This window comes from Grampus griseus (assembly GCF_964374135.1).
Source record: "Grampus griseus genome assembly, chromosome: 7".
In the NCBI taxonomy this organism is placed as follows: Eukaryota; Metazoa; Chordata; class Mammalia; order Artiodactyla; family Delphinidae; genus Grampus; species Grampus griseus.
In genome coordinates, this window is record NC_139001.1 from 102,209,535 (window position 1) to 102,237,354 (window position 27,820).

At 38.8% G+C, this 27,820-nt stretch overlaps 1 protein-coding gene across 4 annotated transcripts; it reads left to right on the forward strand.

The window, feature by feature from the left end:
• Nucleotides 1–419: 419 nt before the first annotated feature.
• On the forward strand, nt 420–27,820 carry INSIG2 (insulin induced gene 2; the record flags this gene model as incomplete). 4 transcript variants are annotated; one of them, XM_082658965.1, is made up of 6 exons in its annotated part: nt 420–498; nt 14,782–15,174; nt 21,442–21,566; nt 24,688–24,854; nt 25,031–25,130; nt 26,181–27,820. In XM_082658965.1, the coding sequence occupies exons 2-6, from the start codon at nt 14,931–14,933 to the stop codon at nt 26,220–26,222; spliced, it is 678 nt and encodes a 225-aa protein (XP_082515091.1). In that variant the 5' UTR covers nt 420–498; nt 14,782–14,930. The 4 variants fall into 4 exon arrangements, with proteins under 4 accessions (XP_082515091.1, XP_082515089.1, XP_082515090.1 ...); XM_082658963.1 differs by lacking the exon at nt 26,181–27,820 and having other exon boundaries at nt 25,031–25,175; XM_082658964.1 differs by lacking the exons at nt 420–498; nt 26,181–27,820 and adding an exon at nt 526–622 and having other exon boundaries at nt 25,031–25,175.

A 27,820-nucleotide genomic window follows, 5' to 3' on the forward strand; every position in this document is an offset into this window, starting at 1 on the left:
CTCCTTTCTTTTTAAAATTCCTCCTCCATTCAGTATAATCCACCCACATCCCTTTTTTTACTGGTACTGTGAAAATCTACACGAGACAAATTTAAAACCTTTAGGAAACATTAGAGAAAACAAGAAAGCCATACAAATACTTGCTTTGATGCATTTTGTTGCAAATTTAATTTCTCCTTCAATTTTCATTAATAAATGTACCAGTAAAAACGACGACTGCCCGGTCAGCAAACAACAGCGGATCTACCAGCCTTTCACCACTCGACAGTCCACGCCTACAGCCGGCCGCTACCCTCGCGGAGACCGGAAGTTCTTTTGCCCCGGCTCGCGGGCCCACTACCTGGCGCCGGTGGGAACCGGAAGTTATTCTGCCCCGATCGTCCGAGCGTAACCGCGTCGGCCGCACAGGCGCAGTGGAGCTCGGGAGGAGTTGTGGGAGGGGAAGAGGAAGCGGCGGAGGGGCGTGGGGGCCGGTCCCAGAAGATGGCGGAGGCGGGGGTGAGTTGGGATTCCCCGGGGAAGCGCGGTGGACTTGGTGCTGAGGGAAGGGGCCTGAGGAAGGTGGTGGCCCTCGGGAAGAGGAACCGCTTGCGTTTTTGCAGCCTGGGAACCCTGCTGGCAAGTACGAGGAGCTAGGACCACAGATGGGGCCTGAAGGGCGAGGGGCTTTGCTTAACCTGGAGAAGGGTCGGCGAGATCCGGAAGGGGACACCTGGGTCGGGGAGAGGGTCTAGGAGAGGCCGAGGCTCCCCGGTCAGTGGAAGAGTGTCCGAGCGGAAAGAAGGCTGGAGGACGGCGGGAAGGGCGACCCCGGAGATCTGCTGGGGTGGAGGTCGGCGGGCTGTCAAGCATAGAGCTGTCAGGACTCGGCAGGCTCGTAGCCAGGGAGACCAGACTCAGGCTTGGGAGGGGGAAGGATCCGAAAAGGTAGGTATTGTAGAATGCTTAGAATCCGCCAAAAGGTATGTTGATATTGGGTTGAGGAGTGGGACTTCGGCATTTTGGATTGGAATTGGAAACCTCTGGAGTAGGTGTATGGTAAAGACAAAGATTACTCTTTTCAGGACCTAGAAGTCGGTTGGTGATAGTTTCTTGGATTTTAGGGTTGGTCAGTGGGGATTGGCAATCTGGTAGAGGAAAGCAGTGTGGATAAAACTTAAGTGATAGTGACCCATGTCCAGTTAGCATTGGCAGAAAGTTAGTGAAGTATGGCGTTAGCTAGATAGTCTAGGGAAATATGACTAGGAAGAGCTGACTGTTTTGTAGGGTTATTGAGAAAATGCTTCAAGAAGGAATGAGTAGTCTTGACAGCTGGGGCACCGAGACTGGCCGGGATCACTATTGCAATGGAGCTGAGGATTGGGGGGGGGGGGCGGGGGGGGGAGACAAGCTCCTGTCTTGGGTGCAGGAGGAATGAAGGCAGTCTGGCAGAAGCTAGGTTGTATCTTCCAACTTTGGGGTTTGGCCCTGATAGGGAACCATTGAGTGAAAAATGAATGAAGGGATGCCCCCACTAATAAGGGCTCCCCAGAGAATAGCCCCGTACTCTTCCTGTTTCCTCCTTTTATTCTTTCTCTGGACATTACGTTGAGTAGTGTGTTTTGTTATAGTTCTCAGTACATACCTGATATAAAGTGACGAAGCTGTGAATCATGTACATTTATTTGGTAAAGAGGTTGATTCTTTTTAAACTGACAACTGTTGCTTTTACGTGTGGTGGACTGAAAAGGAAAGGATAAAATGCAATTGAGAAATTTAATGACAGAGCTTGTTTTTATTGTTATCAGAAAATTATTCTCAAACGATGGAGTAACCTTTTTAGGGACTGAGATTGGTCATTTAAAAGCAATAATGGGATGCAAATGTTGCTTGCTTAATGGTTTCTGTGTTTGGGTTTTAATGTTGACAGGAAAGATGAGTTGCAGGGTCTTCAAGGCAAACATGTTTTTCTTGCTAAAAGTTTTTAGCGTCCATAGCCTACGATTCACATTTGTGTGCTTTTATTTAAGGAGAGTTTCATTGACTTAAGTGTGTTTTTCCTAACTGTAATGCTTATTCTATTTTGAGAATGCCATTCTAATTACAAGAGCATAGGATAAAAAAGATGTGAGGTAGTAATTTAATTTTATTATTTAGTAGCCTTTCTGATCTAAGCACCTGAAGAGACAGGTAATCTGAGGGAGTAAACATACTTCTGTGACTGCTCTTCCTTTAAAGAGAAATGATCTTGTATGGTTTTGGGGGTGTTGCAATTGTTAAAATACAATTGGTACTTAATCAGTTCTTAGGGAGATTTTGTTTGTATGCTTGTTTTCAAATGCCTGTTGCCTGGAAGTTGTTTCAGTGGCAAATGTAAACTTTGATTTTCATCTGCAAAGCTGAGAATCACTTATTTTATTTACCTGAAGGTAATAATAATCCATTGACAGGAAGCCATAGACTGGGAATAACGTTTTTCCAGTTTTGATGATTTGTTATTATCTATCCAAACTATTTGAACTATTTTTCTTTTTGTTCAGTAACGTACTTTATAGAAATTGTAGGTCAGGGCTCAAGGTAGAATTTTTCATGTTCTGTGGAAGTTTCTTCTTTGTCAGTTTTTGGAAAAAAAAAGTGTTATTTTGGTATTAACAGTAGTTTATCAACATGGCTTTAAAAACTGTTTCTTTTGTGGCATTTAAATTGTTTCTGTATGGTGTTTGTAGAAAAGGCAGTTGTGAAATGGGAAACACTCTGGACATGGAGTCAGAGTGCTTGGAGCTAGTCCTGGTACTACCCGGCAACAGTTTTATAAACTCAGAAAGTTATTTTTGTAAAATAAAAAGATTAAGGATTAAAAACACCTGCCTACTTACTAGGATTATTGTTGAGGATCTATTGAGATATTGTCTTTTAAATAGTATCTTTATACCAGAGACTTCTTCCCTGATCAGAAAATTATTTCTTGGGTAATCTAAATTTTTCAAATATAGGTTTTTAAAAAAATTTTGAGAATCGAATTTATTGCTGTTGTAACAGTAACATTTAAAGGTATAGATACGCTCTAGGAAGATATTATCAATACATAATCAGAAAACCAAACTTGAAAACAAACAAATTAGGGATACTTATTCCAAGAGCTTTCACTTTAAAATAACCTCCTCCCCTAATGTGTGACTATTATAAACAACATGCTTTATTTAGGAACTTAGTTGTTGCATAGTAGGCGGTGAATGGTCTTGTGGAATTTTTTACCCCTTTGATGAGTCTGGCCATTTCTAGGAGTTCACTTTACATGTTTGTCGTAGCAAGACCCAGTAGTACACATTCTTGATCTTGTCACTTCACTTAATCACTTTGGGTCTCATTTGCTTTGCCAGGAAACAGATCACTGGTTCTTAACTTCTTTTGGATCATGAACTTTTTGAGTACTTGATATAAAAATGTCCAACTCCCTAACCGGAAAAATGCACATATCCACAACTTTTTTGGTTTTGTTTTACATCAGACTCACATAGCCCCTGGAAGAGATGAACTCCCATTCCCTTCCATTTCTTACATTTTAGGATACTGTGATTCTAAAGCATTTTAACTTTTATTTTTGTCTCCAGTAATTATATAGTATTGTATTATTATGTAGTCACAAAATTAGCTTTTTGGACTTAAAAAATAGCTTAAAAAATCTTATTCAGGTAAACATGAAACAATTGTTGTGTTATTTTTAAAGACAACTTTTGGGGTGAAGAAACTATAAACAAGCACTTTCAGAAAGGTTGAGTAAACAGCTGTGGCAGAATTACACAAATAAACATTGTAGAAAGTTTCTAGCAGCCTGGAAATAGAATGCGGAAAGAGTCTAGCAATCAGTGTCTCTCAGTGGGAGAACATTGCCTCTCTGTGGGAATTTGGAAACATGTAAGGCCATGTTTGGTTATCTCAGAGTGGGGAGGGGGCGTGCACTGGCATTTAGTGGGCACGAGCCAGGGCTGCTAAATGTTTTTCAATGCTTAGGGCAGTTCCAAACAACAAGAAATTGCCCTGCCCAAAATGCCAGTGCTCTTTGACAAACACTGGTGTGTGATGTGAGATGGGACCTACCACACCAGAATAGCTTTTTAAAACTGAAGCTGTTTTGTTCTTTTAAAAATATTATTCAACATAAAATTCCCTTTTGGAAAAATTCACAGACAGAAACAATTTACTAGATATACTAGAGCAATTTGGGTTACTTAAAATGTGTATTTACTCTTTGTCCTCTAGTAGCTGTTTTAGTAGCAGAAAGCGGGAGGTATTGTTGTGTCTGCTGAAGTTTGGGAAATGAGGAGTCAACTCTTGGTCTAATACTGTATGTAAGTTGGCCATATGATTTTTTTCTTTAATACATATTTTTACTCCTGGATCTAGTACTTTTAAAGAAAATTTATTTGTTTGTACATTTATTCTTATGGTCTTTCTGGTTGGACATTAATTTACATTAGTACCTTGAGAATATTTACAGTTAAGATTGTTTTCCAGTGTCTGTCCATCTTTTCAGTAACCAAATCCCCTTCTATAGGGGATGCCAAAAAAGAAGTCTAAGGAGTTGGGCTGGAATGGGACTCAAGTTTTAGAGGAAAGAGGATGGGTTTTGGCATCAGTCAGATGTAAGGTACAATTCCAGTTCTAATACTGCATGTCATGTGACCATAGGCAAGTTGTTAAGTCTCTTTGACTTTATATCTTCATTTGTAAAATGTGGATGATAATACCTACCTTTAGCATTATTTTGAAGATTAGAGTTACTATATGCCTGGCATGGAGTAGGCCCTCCATAAATGGGTGCTGTATCGTGATGATAATGATGATGATGAATTCTGTAGATACTGAACACTGTAGAACACATGACATGCTGACATGCTGGATACCACAGCAAGGAATAGTCTGCAAGACCAGGTCAAGGGGAGATGTTTTCTATGTTTTCTAGGATTTTCAGTAGGTGTTTAGAATATATTTTCCTATGAATCAGCTATAATATGTACTGTTTTCTCAAGGCTGCTAAGCTATAGAGCTCAGTGATGTTGTACAGTAAGTAGGTTTGTGAGCTTGAGGATAAAATTCCCCCCTTGGGTGTTGGGCACAGAGCTTTGAGTGTGGTAGAGGCACAGTAAAAAAAAGTCTATTGTTTCTGTTTATAACGTGGAACTGATAGGCTGTGAAAGTTACTAGTGCTTACAGATGTTCTCATTTTCATACTGATTATTTCTAAACTCAACACCCCCACCCCTCCCTCCAGTTTACACATGGGTTTTGTTCCCAAAATTCATTTATAAGGTAGTTTGAAACTTGGAAGCTTACAGGACATATATTTTAAAGATGATTAACTGCTAGGTTAGGTTCACCTTCCAAAAGGCCTGCTTAGGAGAGACCTTCAAGATGGTGGAGGAGTAAGACGTGGAGATCACCTTCCTCCCCACAGATACATCAGAAATACATCTACATGTGGAACAACTCCTACAGAACACCTACTGAACGCTGGCAGAAGACCTCAGACTTCCCAAAAGGCAAGAAACTCCCCATGGACCTGGGTAGGGCAAAAGAAAAAAGAAAATATAGAGACAAAAGAATAGGGACAGGACCTGCACCTCTGGGAGGGAGCTGTGAAGGAGGAAATGTTTCCACACACTAGGAAGCCCCTTCACTGGCGGAGATGGGCGGTGAGGGGGGAGAGCTTTGGAGCCACCGAGGAGAGCGCAGCAACAGGGGTGTGGAGGGCAAAGTGGAGAGATTCCCGCACAGAGGATCGGTGCCGACGAGCACTCACCAGCCCGAGAGGCTTGTCTGCTCAACCACCGGGGCGGGCGGGGGCTGGGAGCTGAGGCTCTGGTTTCGGGTTTCGGAGGTCAGATCCCAGGGAGAGGACTGGGGTTGGCAGCGTGAACACAGTCTGAAGGGGGCTAGTGTGCACAGCTAGCCAGGAGGGAGTCTGGGAAAAGGTCTGGACCTGCCTAAGAGGCAAGAGACCGTTGTTTCAGGGTGCGCGAGGAGAGGGGATTCAGAGCACTGCCTAAATGAGCTACAGAGATGGGCGCGAGCCGTGGCTGTCAGCACGGACCCCAGAGACGGGCATGAAACGCTAAGGCTGCTGCTGCCGCCACCAAGAAGACTGTGTGCAAGCACAGGTCACTATCCACACCTCCCCTCCTGGGAGCCTGTGCAGCCTGCCACTGCCAGGGTCCCATGATCCAGGGACAGCTTCCCCGGGAGAACACACAGCACAGGTCAGGCTGTTGCAATGTCATGCTGGCCTCTGCCGCCGCAGGCTTGGCCCACATTCCGTATGCCTCTCTGCCCCACTGGCCTGAGTGAGCCAGAGCCCCCTAATCAGCTGCTATTTTAACCCCGTCCTTTCTGAGCAAAGAACAGACGCCCTCAGGAGACCTACATGCAGAGGAGGGGCCAAATCCAAAGCTGAACCCCAGGAGCTGTGCGAACAAAGAAGAGAAAGGGAAATTTCTCTGTGCAACCTCAGGAGCAGTGGATTTAATCTCCACAATCAACTTGATGTACCCTGCATCTGTGGAGTACCTGAATAGACAACGAATCATCCCAAAATTGAGGTGGTGGATTTTGGGATCAGCTGTAGGCTTGGGGGTTTGTTTTCTGCATCTAATTTGTTTCTGGTTTTATGTTTATCTTGTTTAGTATTTAGAGTTTATGGTTATTGGTAGATTTGTTTATTGATTTGGTTGCTCTGTTCCATTTTTTTTTTTTACATAGAGATATATGTATATTTTTTTCCTGTTTCTCTTTTTGTGAGTGTGTATGTGTATGCTTCTTTGTGTGATTTTGTCTGTATAGCTTTGCTTTTACCATTTGTCCTAGGGTTCTGTCTGTCTGCTTTTTTTTTTGGATAGTTTTGAGCGCTTGTTATCATTGGTGGATCTTTTTGGTTTGGTTGCTCTCTTCTTCCTTTTTTTTTCTTTTAAATTTTTTTTATTTTTAATAATTTAAAAAATAGTTTTATTTTTATAACTTTATTTTATTTTATTTTAGTATTATTTTTTCTTTCTTTTTATTTTTCTCCCTTTTCTTCTGAGCCATGTGGCTGACAGGGTCTTGGTGCTCCGGCCAGGTGTCAGGCCTGTGCCTCTGAGGTGGGAGAGCTGAGTTCAGGACATTGGTCTATCAGAGACCTCGTGGCTCTACGTAATATCAAACAGAGAAAGCTCTCCCAGAGATCTCCATCTCAATCCTAAGACCCAGCTCCACTCAACGACTAACAAGCTATAGTGCTGGACACCCTATGCCAAGCAACTAGCAAGACAGGAACACAACCCCACCCATTAGCAGAGAGGCTGCCTAAAATCATTGTAAGGTCACAGACACCCCAAAACACACTACTGGATGCGGTCCTGCCCACCAGAAAGACAAGATCCAGATCGCCTCATCCACCAGGGCACAGATACCAATCCCCTCCACCTGGAAGCCTACACAACCCACTGAACTAACCTTACCCACTGTGGGCAGACACCAAAAACAACAGGAACTATGAATCTGCAGCCTATGAAAAGGAGACCCCAAACACACTAAATTAAGCAAAATGAGAATACAGAGGAATACGCAGCAGATGAAGGAGCAAGGTAGAAACCCACCAGACCAAACAAATGAAGAGGAAATAGGAAGTCTAACTGAAAAGGAATTCATAGTAATGATAGTAAAGATGATCCAAAATCTTGGAAATAGAATGGAGAAGATACAAGAAACATTTAACAAGGACCTAGAAGAACTAAAGAACAAACAATGATGAACAACACAATAAATGAAATTAAATATTCTCTAGAAGGAAACAATAGCAGAATAACTGAGGTAGAAAAACAGAGAAGTGACCTGGAAGATAAAATAGTGCAAATAACTACTGCAGAGCAGAATAAAGAAAAAAGAATGAAAAGAATTGAAGACAGTCTCAGAGACCTCTGGGACACTAAACGCACCAACATTTGAATTATAGGGGTCCCTCGCGGTTCTGCCCACCAGAAAGACAAGATCCAACCTTATCCACCAGAATACAGGCACCAGTCCCCTCGACCAGGAAGCCTACACAACCCACTGAACCAACCTTAGCCACTGGGGGCAGACGTCAAAACAACAGGAACTACGAATCTGCAGCCTATGAAAAGGAGACCCCAAACACAGTAAGTTAAGCAAAATGAGAAGACAGAGAAACACACAGCAGATGAAGGAGCAAGGTAAAAACCCACCAGACCAAAAAAATGAAGAGGAAATAGGCAGTCTACCAGAAAAAGAATTCAGAGTAATGATAGTAAAGATGATCCAAAATCTTGGAAATAGAATGGAGAAAATACAGGAAACTTTTAACAAGGACCTAGAAGAACTAAAGAGCAAACAAACACTGATGAGCAACACAATAAAATGAAATTTAAAATTTTCTAGAAGGAATCAGTAGCAGAATAACTGAGGCTGAAGAACGGATAAGTGACCTGGAAGATAAAGTAGTGGAAATAACTACCACAGAGCAGAATAAAGAAAAAAGAATGAAAAGAATGGAGGACAGTCTCAGAGACCTCTGGGACAACATTAAATGCACCAACATTCGAATTATAGGGGTCCCAGAAGAAGAAGAGAAAAAGAAAGGGACTGAGAAAATATTTGAAGAGATTATAGTTGAAAACTTCCCTAATATGGGAAAGAAATAGTCAAGTCCAGGAAGCTCAGAGAGTCCCATACAGGATAAATCCAAGGGGAAACACACCAAGACACATATTAATCAAGCTATCAACAATTAAATACAAAGAAAAAATATTAAAAGCAGCAAGGGAAAAGCAACAAGTAACATACAAGGGAATCCCCATAAGGTTAACAACTGATCTTTCAGCAGAAACTCTGCAAGCCACAAGGGAGTGGCAGCACATATTTAAAGTGATGAAAGGGAAAACCCTACAACCAAGATTAGTCTACCCAGAGAGATCTCATTCAGATTCGACAGAGAAATTAAAATCTTTACAGGCAAGCAAAAGCTAAGAAAATTCAGCACCACCAAACCAGCTTTACGACAAATGCTAAAGGAACTTCTCTAGGCAGGAAACACAAGGGAAGGAAAAGACCTACAATAACAAACTCAAACAATTAAGAATATGGTAAAGGAAAATACATATTGATAACCACCTTAAATATAAATGGATTAAATGCTCCAACCAAAAGACATAGACTAACTGAATGGATCCAAAAAACAAGACCTGTATATATGTTGTCTACAAGAGACCCACTTCAGACCTAGGGACACATACAGACTGAAAGTGAAGGGATGGAAAAAGATATTCCATGCAAATGGAAATCAAAAGAAAGCTGCATTAGCAATTCTCATATGAGACAAAATAGACTTTAAAACAAAGACTATTACAAGAGACACAGAAGGACAGTACATAATGATCAAGGCATCAATACAAGAAGAAGATATAACAATTGTAAATATTTATGCATCCAACATAGGAGCACCTCAATACACAAGGCAAATGCTAACAGACATAAAAAGGGGAAATTGACAGTAACACAATCATAGTAGGGGACTTTAACACCCCAATTTCACCAGTGGACAGATCACCCAAAATGAAAATCAATAAGAAAACACAAGCTTTAAATGATATATTAAACAAGATGGACTTAATTGATATTTATAAGACATTCCATCCAAAAACAACAGAATACACTTTCTTCTCAAGTGCTCATGGAACATTCTCCAGGATAGATCATATCTTGGGTCACAAATCAAGCCTTGGTGAATTTAAGAAAATTGAAATCACATCAAGTATCTTTTCCGACCACAATGCTATGAGACTAGGTATCAATTGCAGGAAAAATTCTGTAAAAAATACCAACACATGGAGGCTAAACAATACACTACTAAATAATCAAGACATCACTGAAGAAATCAAAAAGGAAATTAAAAAATACCTAGAAACAAATGACAATGAAAACGCGATGAGCTAAAACCTATGGGAAGCAGCAAAAGCAGTTCTAAGAGGGAAATTTATAGCAATACAATCCTACCTCTAGAAACAAGAAACATCTCAAATAAACAACCTAACCTTACACCTAAAGCAATTAGAGAAAGAAGAACAAAAAAACCCAAAAGTTAGCAGAAGGAAAGAAATCATAAAGACCAGATCAGAAATAAGTGAAAAAGAAATGAAGGAAACAATAGCAAAGATCAGTAAAACTAAAAACTGGTTCTTTGAGAAGATAAACAAAATTGACAGACCATTAGCCAGACTCATCAAGAAAAAAAGGGAGAAGACTCAAATGAATAGAATTAGAAATGAAAAAGGAGAGGTAACAGCTGACACTGCAGAAATACAAAGGATCATGAGAGATTACTACAAGCAACTGTATGCTAATAAAATGGACAGCCTGGAAGAAATGGACAAATTCTAAGAAAAGCACAACCTTCCCAGACTGAACCAGGAAGAAATAGGAAATATACACAGATCAATCACAAGCACTGAAATTAGGACTGTGATTAAAAATCTCCCAACAAACAAAAGCCCAGGACCAGATGGCTTCACAGGTGAATTCTATCAAACATTTAGAGAAGAGCTAACACCTGTCCTCAAACTCTTCCAAAATATAGCAGAGGGAGGAACACTCTCAAGCTCATTCTATGAGGCCATCATCACCCTGATACCAAAATCAAAGATGTCACAAGAAAGAAAACTACAGGCCAATGTCACTGATGAACATAGATCCAAAAATTCTCAACAAGATGCTAGCAAACAGAATCCAGTAGCACATGAAAAGGATCATACAGCATGATCAAGTGGGGTTTACCCCAGGAATGCAAGGGTTCTTCAATATATGCAAACTATCAATGTGATAAACCATATTAACAAATTGAAGGAGAAAAACCATACGATCCTCTCAATAGAGGCAGAAAAACCTTTGGACAAAATTCAACACCCATTTATGATAAAACCCTCCAGAAAGTAGGCATAGAGGGAACTTACCTCAACATAATAAAGGTCATATATGACAAATCCACAGCCAACATCGTTCTCTATGGTGAAAAACTGAAACCATTTCCTCTAAGATCAGGAACAAGAGAAGGTTGTCCACTCTCACCACTCTTATTCAACATAGTTTTGGAAGTTTTAGCCACAGCAATCAGAGAAGAAAAAGAAGTAAAAGGAATCCAACTTGGAAAAGAAGAAGTAAAGCTGACACTGTTCACAGATAACATGATACTATACATAGAGAATCCTAAAGATGCTACCAGAAAACTAGTAGAGCTAATCAATGAATTTGGTAGAGTAGCAGGCTACAAAATTAATGCACAGAAATCTCTTGCATTCCTATGCACTAATGATGAAAAATCTGAAGAGAAATTAAGGAAACACTCCCATTTACCACTGCAACAAAAAGAATAGAATACATAGGAATACACCTACCTAAGGAGACAAAGACCTGCATGCAGAAAACTATAAGACACTGATGAAAGAAATTAAAGTTGATAGAAATAGATAGAGAGATACACCATATTCTTGGATTGGAAGAATCACACTGTGAAAATGACTATTCTACCCAACACAATCTACAGATTCAGTGCAATCCTTATCAAACTACCAATGGCATTTTTCACAGAACTGGAACGAATTTCACAATTTGTATGGAAACACAGAAGACCCCGAGTAGCCAAAGCAATCTTGAGAAAGAAAAACGGAGCTGGAAGAATCAAGCTCCTGGACTTCAAACTATAATACAAAGCTACAGTAATGAAGACAGTATGGTACTGGCACAAAAATAGAAATACAGATCAATGAAACAGTATAGGAAGCCCAGAGATAAACCCACACACATATGGTCACCTTATTTTTGATAAAGGAGGCAAGAATATACAATGGAGAAAAGACAGGCTCTTCAAGAAGTGGTGCTGGGAAAACCGGACAGGTACATGTAAAAGAATGAAATTAGAACACTCCCTAACACCATATACAAAAATAAACTCCAGATGGATTAAAGACCTAAATGTAAGGCCAGCCACTATAATACTGTTACAGGAAAACATAGGCAGAACACTCTATGACATAAATCACAGCAAGATCTTTTTGATCCATGTCCTAGAGAAATGAAAATAAAAACAAAAATAAACAAATGGGACCTAATGAAACTTAAAAGCCTTTGCACAGCAAAGGAAAGCATAAACAAAACGAAAAGACCACCCTCAGAATGAGAGAAGGTATTTGCAAATGAAGCAACTGACAAAGGATTAATCTCCAAAATTTACAAGCAGCTCATGCAGCTCAATATCAAAAAAACAAACAACCCAATCCAAAAATGGGCAGAAGACCTAAATATACATTTCTCCCAAGAAGATATACAGATCGCCAACAAACACATGAAAGGATGCTCAGCGTCATTAATCATTAGAGAAATGCAAATCAAAACTAAAATGAGGTATCACCTCACACCAGTCAGAATGGCCATCATCAAAAAATCTACAAACAATAAATCCTGGAGAGGTTGTGGAGAAAAGGGAACCCTGTTGCACTGTTGGTGGGAATGTAAATTGATACAGCCACTATGAAGAACAGTATGGAGGTTCCTTAAAAAACTAAAAATAGATCTACCATACGACCCAGCAATCCCACTACTGGGCATATATCCTAAGAAAACCATAATTCAAAGAGTCATGTACCACAATGTTCATTGCAGTACTGTTTACAATAGCAGGACGTGGAAGCAACCTAAGTGTCCATCGACAGATGAATGGATAAAGAAGATGTGGCACATATATACAATGGAATATTACTCAGCCATAAAAAGAAACGAAATTGAATTATTTGTAGTGAGGTGGATGGACCTGGAGTCTGTCGTACAGAGTGAAGTAAGTCAGAACGAGAAAAATAAAATACCATAGGCTAACCCATATATATGGAATCTAAAAAAATAAATAAATAAATGTTCTGAAGAACCTATGGGCAGGACAGGAATAAAGATGCAGATGTAGGGAATGGACTTGAGGACATGGGGAATGGGAAGGGTAAGCTGGGACGAAGTGAGAGAGTGGCATGGACATATGTACACTACCAAATGTAAAATAGGTAGTGGGAAGCAGCCGCATAGCACAGGGAGATCATCTCGGTGCTTTGTGACCACCTAGAGGGGTGGGCTAGGGAGGGTGGGAGGGAGGAGATATGGGGATATATGTATATGTATAGATGATTCACTTTGTTACAAAGCAGAAACTAACACAGCATCGTAAAGCAATTATACACCAATAAAGATGTTAAAAAAAAAAAAGGCCTGCTTAACCCAATATACTTTGATTCAAAAGGAGTTAACCTAATTTAATGAAACAAATATGAATATGTAGAGCTCCTACTATGAGCTAGGCACGTACCTGTCTGGGTACGTAGGCACAGCAAAAACTTGATAGTGAATAAGACCTACATAGAAATTTTATAATCTGTAAAGCAACTATACATATCATCATAAGGTACCTATAAGAAGTGCCATAGTAAAGGTTTAAATTAAATACTTAGAGATTCAAAGGAAATATCCCAAGATATACTGTTAGGTGGGATAATGGTAAGTTATGAAAATAGTCTGTATAATACTTTCCCACTTCAAAAAAAGTATTCATAGAAAAAGAATTTAGGGCAACATGTAACAATTTGGGAGGCTGAACATAATGGTATGAATGAGGGCTTTGGAGCCAGACAGACTGCATGGATTTGAATCCCAGCTTGCCCTCTTACTAAGGCTGGAAACTTGGTTGAGTGACTTAACCTTTCTTTGCTTTTACACCTCACCTGTAAAATGGACATAATTGCACTTACCTGTTAGGGTTATTGTGAGAGTTAAAAGGACAGCTCCTAGATAGCCTCAAATGTTACTTGTCTTAAACATATACAAAGGAAAGTTCACGTTGGTTTAGAGGGGTGAGTGAATACCTAGAGTGACTGTATTTGCAAAGTTCTAGGTTTTAGCCATGTGGATCAAACTTCTTAGCATCTAGCCAAGAGGTTATTCGTTATTTTCTTAGCTCACTTTCTTCTGCTTCCTACTGCAGCTTTCTCATAATAGCTCCCATGATTGCAACAAGGGCAGACCGGGTCAAGGCAGGGGTGGGACACAACTCGGGCCCTGGTGACAGCGGGTCAGGTCTGGTTTCTGTGATTGGTGTATGTGTGAGTGAGTGGGTGGTCGTCTGTTTTTTTGTAAGATACTTTTGTGCAGAAATTCACATATATCAACATTAAACATCAAAAGAGATCATTTTATTCCCCTATGGAGATGGTCCTCACGAGCAAGTCACATTTTATTCAGAGCAATGTAACATTTTCAGTCAGAATATGTTGATTTTCTGTAAAGTAGAAATTTATTTATTTTCTGTAAAGTGTAAAAATTTCTACCTAAATCTCCAAGCCCATCAGTTACTTGGGCTTGGAGATTTGGGTAGAAGAAACAGAAACCTGATTTTGATCTTCCAGTTTCTAGTAGAAGTGTCTCAGATAACCCGTCCTGCTTTTTTCACTGATGTGGGGCTAGCTGTTTTTACTATTATTCTAACCTTTTAGTCTCTTAGCTCACTAATTCTGTCCTAGTAAATATAGATTTAGCACTTTATTTTTTATTACATCATTCATATAAAATGCTTTTTAAATGTCTTCTTATTCAGTAAATAATTTAAATAAATATATAAGCTTGTCAATTCATTATTTGGCCTTTAAAATGAATTAGTATTGAAATCAGGAAAATTGTATAGTCATTAATTAGACACATTGATTTCTTTTTTCTTATCTCTTGCAGGATTTCTGGTAGGTCCTATTTTAGGACGAGATGCAATATTGTTGAAACGCCAATCTGCTTTGGTTCAGGCAGTTGGCTTTTCAGCTGAGAAGCCATTTCTTCTTCCTCTTTTTAAAATTTTTTTGCTGACTTACTGAACTTATGAAACCATGGCGGAAGGAGAGACACAGTCACCTGGGCCCAAAAAGTGTGGTCCCTATATCTCATCTGTCACTAGCCGAACTGTGAACTTGATGATTCGAGGAGTAGTGCTGTTTTTTATTGGAGTATTTCTTGCATTAGTGTTAAATTTACTTCAGATTCAGAGAAATGTGACGCTCTTTCCACCTGATGTGATTGCAAGCATCTTTTCTTCAGCATGGTGGGTACCGCCATGCTGTGGCACAGCTTCAGGTACGTGAAGGCCATGTCTGTAACACTTAGAAAGGAATTAGGGTAAATGAGTGTCAATATTGTCTGGGCAATACTTTAAAAAAATTAGCTTTATTGAGGTGTAATTTAAATAGAGTGCAATAGACCTGTTTTAAATGAACAGTTTGATGAGTTTAGACAAATACATAGAAGTCATGTAACTACCACCACAATCCAGGTATAGAACATTTCTATTACCCCCTAAATTCTCCTGTGCCTTTTTGCAGCCTACCCCCAGCCTCAGGCTGTCACTGGATTATTTTTGCCTGTTCTAGAATGTGATATAAATGGAATCATAGAGTTTGTACTCTTTTGTGTCTGATTTCTATCTGACTGACCCATATGACTTTTAAAAATTCAATCCTAAAAACAATCTTGATTCTCTTAGGGATGAGGCTTTTAACCTCTTAATTTTGTTCTTTCGTCAATCCATCTCATATAAACTTATTTTAAGTTATTTTGTTGATCATCATCACTGTTTAGTTTTAAGGTTTTGACATGTATGTTATCCTCTGGTTTTTGAAGTAGATAAAAACTTGAAAGATGATGACAGTCGACCCTTGAACAACATAAGGTGGAATTTATGTGTGGATGTTTTTCAATAAATACGTACTACACAGTGCGAGGTTGGTTGAATCTGTGGATGTGGAACTGTGGATACAGAGGGCTGACTGTAAAGTTATATTCAGATATTTGATTGTATGGAGGGTTGGTGCCCCTAACCCTCATGTTGTTCAAAGATTGACTATAGTTTTATTCAAGTTTAAAGCTTCATGTTGTTATTTTTTACATTTTTGCATGTGCTTTTTTTCTTGGCATCTTGTTTTTAGATATACATTCAGAATAATAGATTCTTAAAGAGATCAGTAAGGTAGATTCTCTTTGCTTAAACTCATTATTATCCTATTTAGATCTTGTTTTTGGTGGACGGTGTGTATTGGATAAAGTGGAGCATTTCAGAATGCTGTATTGATGATGCGCTTCCATGATGGATAGCTCTTCAGCTTTTTCTAATGAGACCAATAGACTGATACTATTTTATATAATAAAGTAATAGAAGGAAGCCATAATCACGTGGTAGAAGATAATTCTGATTGAGAGAGAAAAGCGCTTTTACGAATGTCCATTTGGTGTCTCACACCTAATATACATAACTACCTTGCAATATAATGTAGATCCTCCTTGATTTCCGTCCTAGAGCTAGAGGGCCAACAGTGAGGAGTTAGGTGTGAGACATTTTAAAATGACCTTGGGAAACTTACTGGACAATTACATAATCCCATTGTGTGGATTGAAGGGCATTTTGGTGGTAAGGTTTCAGCATGGTTTATATATTGATGTCTCACTATTACAACATTCCCATTAAAAGAGAACTTGTAAAGGTGATGATTCTTAGTTTCCCCAGATCTGTTGTTATTCTCTGAGAGAACAGGCAACATAGTCCAAACAGACAAAGCATAAATTACGTTTTATTATTCTCTGTTGTGTCTACCAGCCCTCATGTATTTTCCTTTCTTTCACTTAAGTTCAGAAGAAAAAAAGTTTTCCCAATGACTTTTTCTACTTCTTTGTTTATTTTCTCCTATGGTAGAGCTGCTGTCTCGCTACTAATAGAAGCTTTTCAGGACTTGGAAGAACATGTCTTTTCAGAATAGACAAAAGGAAGGTCAAGGGAGGGAAATGATTGCTTATTGAATGTCTACTGATGTTCTGGGCATATCCCTTAACCCCAGGGATCTGTAGGGCAACGTTGGGAGTGAGATGTTTGCATTGTGCCTATTTTGGGGGGTTGAGGAAACAGATAAGGAGAGGATATCAATGAGTCCAGGGTTCCAGAGCCAAGGAATGGCATGGCTAGGTGAAACATCACATGCTGGGGAAGGGGGCAGAGGGAGCCACTCATCCTTCCCTCTATTGGGTATCTCTTTTGAACCTTCCAGACTAAGTGCCAGGCTTGGATGGAGTGCAGTGGCCTGTGCTACACATTCTGGGCTAGGGCAGGAGAACTTGGCTGAGGTTTCATTCTACCTCTATTATGGAGAGGAACAGGGGTTACATCTCTGCCTGTGATATGGGCGCTTTTGCCACAAACTCACATTTAGGAAGGAAAACTTGTAATGTTAATGCTACATTTTAGTCACTTTGTCCCTACTTTCCTGCCTTCTCCCAGCCGCTAGGCTTGTCACACTTACAAACCTAACCTCATATCATTCCATGTGGAGGATTTGCATTTACGTTTCTTGCTTAAGTGTTTCTTCTGAAAGCAGTGCATTCTATGAGGTGCCCAGCAAATGAAGGGAGAGAGGCCTTGGGGAATTGAGATTCCAGTTAACGCTGCTGTTGATGTTGGGTAGGTCATGGTGTTTAGTAGGTGGGGGGTGAGGATACCAGGTTTGTGTAAGTTGCCAAAGATGGAAAATGGACTCTTGCATAATCACTGCCCCCTCCAATTTTAGGGAAAATATTAAAGAAAAAAGTAAATGCTGTAAGAAACAGTGTGTACAGTTTGCGTTGTGTATATGGTATGTATATGTTTTTGTGTATATGTGTTGTTGTGCATTTTCAAAGCTCTTATCATGTTAAATCAGAAAAACTGATAATTGTCCTTTGATTTTCCTGTCCAATTAATATTCGTAGACTGAGCAGCTACCTTCTGGAGGGTCTCCAGAATCACCACTTTCTACTTGTAAACCCAGTGCTGGAAAATTTGCTAGTGGTGCTTCTGGAGGGACAACTAGTAGAGGACTCTGATAAACTCCTTTTGATCCCATTTTCCTTTTCCTGGTTCTCTTTTTTTAGTTTAATAATGTTTGGTGTTTCAAGTTGGTTAACTTCTTTACGTGTGCAGTGCATTGGAATTGGAGTTAAGAACCTCTTGAATGTGATTGAGAGCTACAAAGGAATCTCTCTGAGGAATAAATAGGAGAAAAAAGATTGTGTGGATAAAATAACCGGAGAAGTTGACTAACAAATCACGAGTCAAGTTAATATCTAATTTAAAAATGAAAACAAACAGATCTTTTCTGTTGAGTCGTGCAGTCAGTCACCCAATTCCTGGAGAGTCTTAGAAGGCTCCTCCCTTTGTCTCTCACTGCCCACATCTGGTTTCCAAGTTTTACATCTCTCCCTTGTCTCTTTCTTGGTCTAGGCCCTCAACCGCTCTGCTTGGAATTTTCAGTCTTTTCTTTTTCTGCCTCTGATTTTGTCCCCCCTGCACCCCAAGTCCCTTCTCTCCTGTCCTGTGTTGTACACTCACTGCTGGAAGAACGATTGGCCCTCTCTCTGGCACAAGTGTGATGGTGTTATTTTCCCAGTGACTGTGGGGCAAGTCTCTGTGATATGGCCCCCGCCAACTTGTATCCTTCTCAGACTCTTTCTGGACCCGAAACTCCCTTTCCGCCTAAAGTTTCCAGTTTCCAGATGATACCAGGTATTTTCTGTTGTCTGTGCTTTTCCTCAAATGCTTTCCTTTGATTAGAAAGCCCTTTCCAGACCACTCACCTGCTGAACACTCCTGCCTCAAGGGTCACCTCTTCTATGAAGCTTTCCTGACACGCTCGCACCCTGCTTCCCCTCGGCACACACCAGAAGACTGGACCCCCGGGCCCTTCAGTGCTGCCCCTAACACGTTACTCTACTTAATTGTTTCTGTGGTCACTTTGGGACGGGGGTCATGTCTTACTCATTTTCCCTTTTTAAATCCCCAGTAAATACCAAGAACTCAACACATTATGGAGGTTTAAGTATTTGTTGGATGAACACATTGCTTATCCTGTCGTAGTTTTCCATGGAAGTATATCTCATTCAGTGGTTGTGCTTTTTCAGCCCCTTTTCCTTGAAAAATGTTTGATTTAACTGTTTCTCTTAGCGCAGCACTGCATTAAAAACATGACCATGAAAAATGATGACTTAATATTGACATTTTACAAACTTCTCTTGTTTTTGGTCTTGGTACCCTTCAACTAGTCACTGGGAAATAACTGAAATATATCACAAGAAATGTGGTTTTTGCATCAGAGAACCATCTGATTAAGCAGGACTGTGTTTGCATATGATTTTACACAGGCATGATTTTAACAGTCTCTCTTGTTAAAATAAGAAAGTGGAGGAAGAGGACAAGAAGGCCAGACACACTTCTGCTGAGCTCTGAACAGTGCAGCCTCACTGTGCTGTAGATGTTGCTCTCAGACTCTGCCAGGCCTTTATTTAAAGGAAAGAAAGAAGACGTTTAACGCGAAGTGACAAGCTCCCTCGAATTCTCCCTCTCAGTGAGCGTCCAAGAACCATGCATACTCAATGGATTTGATTTTTATTGGCAAATCCCAAGGTTGGCAGCGTGGCAGTTTAAATTTCTTTTTGTGTTTTTGCTTTCTCTCCTCAATTGTCTCTCATGTGTGAGTCTGACATCACATGCATAAAAATACAGTCAATTTTACTGATTTATATCTTTGCACACACATCAGTACTCTCTGTGTGATAATTCTTTACCTATGGCATCAGCTGCTGAGGAAAATTGACTTGGAATATCTGATCTTAGTTGATTTCCTCAGCAACAGGCAAAGGGAAGAAAGAGAGAGAGAGAGAGAGAGAGAGTGAGGGATGACACATGAGCTGCCAGTTTCATGACCCCTTGAGAACAAAAAAGAGGTAATATTCATTTAGATATATTTCAACTGTTAGGCATGCTTGTTGCCACTTTAATTTTGTAGAAATTTGGAAATGCTGTCAGTTAATCTCACAGGATTTTAGAGCAGAACCTTTTAAATAGGAATATAATTTGAAACTTTTAAATTTACTGGTAGCTGTTGGAGCTCTGCGTTGCTGAAGTTTGTTGTTAATGTCTTGATGGTCTGTGAACCATCTATCCTCAGCAAAAGCCTAATCAGAAGAGCACTTTCAGTTTTGCGGGTTAGAAAATGTCTGCATCATTGCAACATCTCCACTCCAGATGAAGGGGTGACGGTGCAGCCTGGTTTTCATGCTGTTCCATTGGTCTGCTAGCCTCTGATGTTTGATATTAATTGATTTCTGTTTTTCCTTTAAGATTGAATGCATTGTTTGTGAGATAGAGCTAGCCAGTACCAGGCCAGGCAGGGGCTTCTAACCCCTCAGGCATAGGTTTGGGTGCAATAATTTCATGATACATCATAGGTAATACTGGACATTTTAAACATACTTTTGAACTGATGTGACAGTTGTGTTTTTATTACCAAATGGCAGCATAAACATTCTGTTTTTAGGAAGATGAGCAAATTAAAGCTGCCCAGCTATTTCCTGTTAAATTTAATCTGTAGAAGTATATTCTCCTTAAAACTTGTTGAAGAATGTTTTGGTTCATGAAATACTCTTTTTTTAATGACTAACTTAGCATTTAAAATCTTCTCCCAGTGAATGAATAAAATGTTGAGGTTTGTCAAGTATTTAAGTTAAAAATTGAGTTATTCATACTGATTAATTGCACCATTAGTATTCAAAATATTCTTTCCAAAATGCAGAAATATACCAAAAAGGTTTTTTCTGATCTTTTAACAGTGGATTTAAATTTTAACTGAAAACATATAATTCTGTAGACCATGTTTCCTCCATCTGTCCTCTGCAGAATGAGTCTTACAAGTAGATTTCTGTTGCAAGTTTCCCTGCTTTGACAGTCTGACCTAGAGTCTCATTAGAGGGCCAGGTTGGAAGGGAGTTGTCCGGACAAGGCACTAGACACAAGAGACTGAGTGAGACAAGAAGCTGGGGGGACAAGAATTGTATGTGTGGCAGGACAGCTATAGCCATCTAATACAACGTATATGATGAGCTTGTACGTGTTTACACTTCGAGATTCTCTTTAGATTTGTGACATTTCATAGCATGCTTCATGGTTATGTAGCTTAGAGAGAACATTGCTTAACTGCCAACTGCTTTGATGCTTTCCAAGTCTCAGAGATATTAGTAGTAGAGAAGTAGCATGAATCATCTAGTCCAATCTGCTAAATTCTGAATCATACGCTGAAGTAGTGTTTTGCCTATTATAATTGAGAGTACTGTTGTACTCGTTTACAATGCTGTCTTCGATGGTGTTATCCTCACTTTTTTTTTCTTTTGGAAGGTAAGTTTAAAATATCAACGATTAATGTTAAGTAAGTTGAAAAGCTTTTCTAGAGAATCTTTCAAATGCTTATGATGGTTGTTGTGACTCTTAGCTTAAGTTTTGCCTGTATACCATTGGAGATGACTTAATTTTTTCCCTTTTTTTCCCCACAGCCGTGATTGGGTTATTATACCCCTGCATTGACAGGCATCTAGGAGAACCACATAAATTTAAAAGAGAGTGGTCCAGTGTAATGCGGTGTGTAGCTGTCTTTGTTGGTATAAATCATGCCAGCGCTGTATCCTTCCTGCAGTAATGAAATGCGTAATAACAAAGCAGCTTTTGACAAACCAAAGGTTAAACAGTCCCTCGCAACTCCACTGTTGTCAAATTGTGATATGCCCACTTAGTCATAAAAAGAATGCACGCCGCATTGTTGAAGCATCATGGGAGCACCTGGGCAATTACAGTGTGGGGTATAGCCTTTCATTTCAATCCCTATTTTTCGATATCACTCAGAACTTTGCACATTTAAAAAATTTACATGGTTTTCTTAAATTAGGTTACTTGATTACCTCCATCTAGTTTTGGTAACTAGCATTGAAACAGATACATTTTCAAAGGAATTTCTTTTCTCTCTTCATTTAAGATTTGTCAGGACATCTGGTGGCTTCAGGTGCTGGTTGGTTTTTTGTTCTGTTTTGTTTTTAATTTGAAGAATATATATATATATATATATATTTTAAAGACTGTTATTTATTGGTTTTAATCAACACCAACAAACCACATAAATGTTCTTAAAAGTGGCAGAGGCAGAAATAGCCAACTTAGACTGTGGCCCAAAAGAACTTTTTTTCCTAAGTTACATATTTTTAAAGTTTGATCATTTTGAGGATTTTGATATTTTAATTTAGTGATTAATGAGTATTTTCATAGTGTCCTGGCTAGAAGGATATGGTAGCCTCTATGTCCCACATCTCCTCTGCTTCTACCCCCCAGAAAAAAATGTCCACCCCCAGAACAAAAGTTTTTGCCCTCATAAGGATTTTATCCTGTCATCCTCCCTACTTCCTCCCTGCCCTGCTGACCTCCCAACTTCCCTTTGTAGAAGAGGATCTGGGAAATGCTAGTTCAGTCTTCCCTTTTCTGGAAGAGATGGCTTAGAGGATGGAGGTGGCAGGAGCCTTCTCTTTGGGGAAGAGAAGATGTGTGACTCAGGCTGACCAAGGTTTCCTCCTGTAACTCTGCGCTGGGCTCAGGGCTGGCAGTTAGCTGGAGAGAGTGTGGGTCACGGGGCAAGGAGATTCCAGCGTCTCTAACAGCATGTATTGAGGTGTTTTGGAGAAGCTGGAGAAGAGGAACCAAGGAAAGAAGGGTCCTAGATTCTGAAAGCACGTCTACCTTTCTGTTCCTAGTCACGCTGGCTCTTGGAGATCTGTGAATTTGGAAGTCCCTCAGTGGCTCTTATTATTTTGTTTTTTACCCTTTTGTCTTAAAGACTTTCCCAAAATGTTTAGTTTGGTGAAATCTTTGAGAATTAGGATTTTATAACAAACAAATCTAGTGGTTAGGAGGACTTTAAAAAGGTAGACTCGTACAATATTATATCTAGAAGAAAACTTAGAAATCCCCTAGTTCCACATTTTCTTTATAAAGATAATAAGAGAAATGAAAGCTAGAGAGGTTTCGTACTTTGCTAAATCATACATACTGCAAGGCTGCTCCAGAGCTGAGGCCAGACCCTGGAGATCCTGACTCGAGTCTAGGAACATTCCTTCTCCTACCAAGGAGCCCCACAAGTGTGTAAATTCGTCTCTGTCTGGTGGATTAGACCTTTCTATCCTAGACAGTTCAGGTATTTTTAAGTTGAGTAATTTAGATAACCTTTTCTGGAATTAAAAAGACTTACATATCTAATTTAAATTCTTTACTTTGGTCATTCTTTTCTTCCTCTCAATGAAATCCTTAAATATAGTCATCTTAGCTATTCTGTTCATCCTTTAAGCAGAATCCAAAATGTTTACAAAATATATAACACAGACTTAATATTAGGTTACTTAGACTTTAGAAAATCACATTGTACTATTTTTAAGATTGATGTTTTACCTGTACCCTAGAAGCCTCCTTATTTTGCTTTGACTCTTAGCAAAGTTAATTTAGTCAGCAAAGATAGAACCCAGTTAATGTCAAATTCCAGTCTTTACAAGAATGTTTATTGCATAGAGAAATCAGAGTGCACAAGTGCTTCTTTGGAATTTGAGGTATAATACTCACTAAAGAATAAAAGCTTTTTCAGAAAGCATGCCATAGACTATAGGTCTCTTGATAAATCAAGCCTAAACAAGGACTGACCAAGAATGGCAGTCTGGGCGTTCAGGATACCCGCTGGTTGGGTAGGAGGGGGGAATGGTGGTAAACAGCAGGGTGTTAAAGGAAGTGGAAGAGGGTTTTATATGTATTTTTGGAGCTTCCCCTCTCTTCTCTGTAGTTGCAGCATGGCCAGTTTGGCAAGATATATAGTATCCTCTGGGGAGCTGGATATAGAGCCAAGATGTGGCCTTTGGGACATAGATAATGCTCTTTTAATGACACTTGAAATTAATTCCTTTAGTGTAATCCTCTAGCAAAGAAATGAGAAAATTGAATTTATAAAGCTTCGTTTTACCCAGAGATTTTGAAGTAGAAAAGGGCTGTACATTTGTGAATAGGTGCTTAAGTAGGTGACGGAAATAAAACATCATTTGAGCAAACTGTCCTATACCAGAAAGTCTCAGGCACCAAAATAGCTTGGCAGGTTGCAAGATAATGTTCACTTCAGGGCTTTATCCTCAACAAATTAAAACTAGAACAGTTGACATAATAGAAAGGGATAGTGTGTCCTTGGTACTCTTGTTTCTGGACTGCATTATTATAAAATGTGTCTGTCAGTAAATCACATAGAGAATGTGGTACCCTGTTAAATAGCTGTCAACTCTTCTATTTGCAAGTTCCTGTATGATTCTCAAGTAATTCTAAGCCTGTTTGAGAAGTAATATCGGTTTCCTTTTTGGCGAAAGTGTGTTCCTTTAGCAATACTTGTGTTTCGAGGCTTCTAGTTACATTTTTTTGCAAGGAAAGCATTTCTTAAATAATGGATCTGATCTGATAATGGGCAGTGTATATACTGTGCCATTTTTTTGGAGAGATTAACACGTCAGTGAGATCTGTTAGTGAAGTATCATGCCCTCTGTGCGTCTTTAGTACATATCGGAGATAGTTTTAAGCCTCCCTAGTCTTGTACACTGTATTAAAAACCTGAATGCACTCTAGACTATGCAGTCTATTCCCTTCTCAACAGTAACATCTTTTATTTTAGAAAAATGAACAGGTGATTTTATTTGGTTACAAATTTAAAGATGACTCTTTAACACTGATCTCAGAAAGTGGATTTTGATAACAACATACAGTTGTCTCTCACACTGGCTGCACTATCCATTGGACTGTGGTGGACTTTTGATAGATCTAGAAGTGGTTTTGGCCTTGGAATAGGAATTGCTTTCTTGGCAACTTTGGTCACTCAACTGCTAGTCTATAATGGTGTTTATCAGTAAGTATTCTTTTTGGTGCTTGTTTCCTAAAGTCTCAGAATTGAGATTTTAAAATTGCATTAGCCAGTTTAATCTACAGAGTAACTTATTTTGTAACTTATTTCCATTGTAATTATCTTAATAAGTGTCATTGTACTTCCTTTGTGAGTTGTTAAAAATCTTTCTATTATTCTAGATATACATCTCCAGATTTTCTCTATGTTCGCTCTTGGTTACCATGTATATTTTTTGCTGGAGGCATAACAATGGGAAACATTGGTCGACAACTGGCAATGGTAAGCTCATGCTCATTTACTTTCCTTTCTGTTATTGAGATGTAAGACAAGTTTTCTCCATACAGCAATAGAATAAGTCATTTGGAAGAATTTAATCACAAGTGTATTAAAAATGGAAAGAACCACTGGATAGAAAAGCTAAAATGTGTTATAGATAGGGTGATACGATCTATCCTCCAATTTTTATTAATTAATTTATTTATTTTATTAATCTATACGTTTCTACTCCATGAAAAAGGGACAGTTTTAAAAGTGAGAAGAAGCGCTGCTTATAACTATGTTGCTACAATAAATATAAATTAGGACTATCTCCAGCAAATCAAGATGTTTGATCATTTTAGTTAAGAAGGAAAAGGACATTGTTGATAAGCCCAGTCAGAGAGGGCAAAGGTCAGGGACTGGCATTCAGATACCACAGCGGTTTCATGAATAGGTGCTGTCACTTTTACCATTTTAGCCAGCTGAGAGAATTGAGTGGTTTACATTGCTGTCATTTTGGTAGTCTAGCCACCCAGTTATCCTAAATCCATTGGTTTTCTTTATTTTGAATTATGGGTAGACATTTTAATAGCTGTCCTTTCAAAATATCGTTTTGACCAGAAGCTTTTGCTAATATAGTAGATTTTTTCCTTTCAATTTTAAAGTTATTTGAAAAAATATTATCTGAATTCACAATATTAGTCCTGTCCTTAAGTTCATGACCTTTCCTTTGCTAATATGCCTTAGTGAGCACACAAAGAAATTTATTTTGCTTCCTTTCATGTTCTAGGATTGATCTAAATCATATACTGTTATCATTTACTTGTAATGTAGAAATATCATTTTTTCCCTGCTTTTGGCTATGCCCCTTTCAGTTCTAGAATGCGAATTTCTTTTTTCCTTTCATAATTGTCATTTAATCCTAATAGTTGTATAACTCTCAGATTCTTTGAGGAATAAAGTGGGCATATGTTAATAAACTATTAAGTTTAGACCTTTTTAGTTTATATGGAAATTGCTATTCAAAGTAAACGTTAATCTGTTAACCTTTTAACCTTTTAATTTTTACAGTATGAATGTAAAGTTATCGCAGAAAAATCTCATCAAGAATGAAGAAGGCAAAAACATATCTTTTGTACAGAAAAACAAGACGAAAAGGGCATGTAAATGATAGCTATACCAACAATACTTCGGACTATAAAATTGCCAGGATGCAGTTTTTCCCTTAATTGGTGTGTGTATACATATACACACATATACACACATACATATGTTACTGCAATCTGTGATTGCTTCATCTGTAAATCAAGTACAAACCTTTATGTATTTGACTTAAATAACTGTAAAATATATATGCACTACATTAAAAAATATGTTGATTAATAGATGAAATTTTTAATTTTTTAGACATACCATATATTGTATCACAATGTTGATGTGCCAGAATATTCAGTTATCGTCATGCAGAGTATAAGAATGCTTTGAACAATTTATAGACTTACTGAAATAAAATATGAGGAAAGCCAAAAAAAAAAAAAAAGCAAATGGAAAGTGGTATATTCTCTTTTGCTTACTGTTGTGCCTTTTTATTTTTCTAATATATAGCAGTACGAGTTATGGGTGCCCTAATGTGTGGTTAGTTTCTATTTTAATGTTGTCTCAGAGAGCTTTGGGTGTTTTAATATATGATGAAAAAGAACTTCCAGGGAACATTTTCATACCTGCATTACTGGAGAGAGTCCAAAGAGTAATTTTTGTTTCAACAGATTTTGCTGGAGGTGAAAGTGATCAGCAGGAGAGTTTATCAGCATCAAATTGTTTTGAGTCTAAATCTGGAAGAATACATATAATTAAAAGTAAGGACCATTGAAAAATTTAACTAGAGTAAATATGTTTTACAAATACAAAATGACCTTCTGGAGTGCTACAAAGTGTTAAGTGATATTAACTGTCATTTGCAGTACAGTATTACACTGCTTTTGCGCATGGAACACATAAGAATTCCTGAACAGGTCAAAATGAAGTTTCTAGTTGTCTTGGGTTCTGTAATCTGTTGGGTTCTGTAAAGAGAACCATTTGAGCTGGGCTGCTTCATATGATTGATTGTCAGTGGATTGCATCCGAGGAGTGGATGGGCACATAATTTCTTATGTATCCATGCGCCGCCCATTAATGAAAAGTTCAAGAATGTGTTGTTTTAGAATGTATTGGGATGGCATATTGTGCATGGTAAGGATCCTGGTAACAGTTTTGTGCATATTTTTCCAACAACTGGAGCCTTTTGAGTATGATTTAAACATAGTCTTAGTTAACCTTTTCCCCCAGTTTTTATTTTTGAAATTGATGGCAATCGTCTGATACACAAGGGTGAAATCTGCTTACTCTGGAGGGGTGTGTATGTGTGTGTGTGTAGGACTGAGTGAGGGAGAGAGAGAGAGAGTGTGTGTGTGTGTGTGTGTGTGTGCATGTGCTCATGCTCTCTTAATATGTCAACTAGATATTTTTCCAGTTTTGATTTTAAAACCATTTCTGTCAGACTGAGATCTTGTATGCCAAACTTTAATCTGCTCTTATGTTTTAAGGCTGAAAGTGTGAAAATCCTAAGAGGATTTCCTATTGAATATACGTACACAATCTTAACTATAGTGGTGGTAAACATACTACTGTAATTTATTATTCTATCTTCCAGATAATGTTATTCATTTAGAACA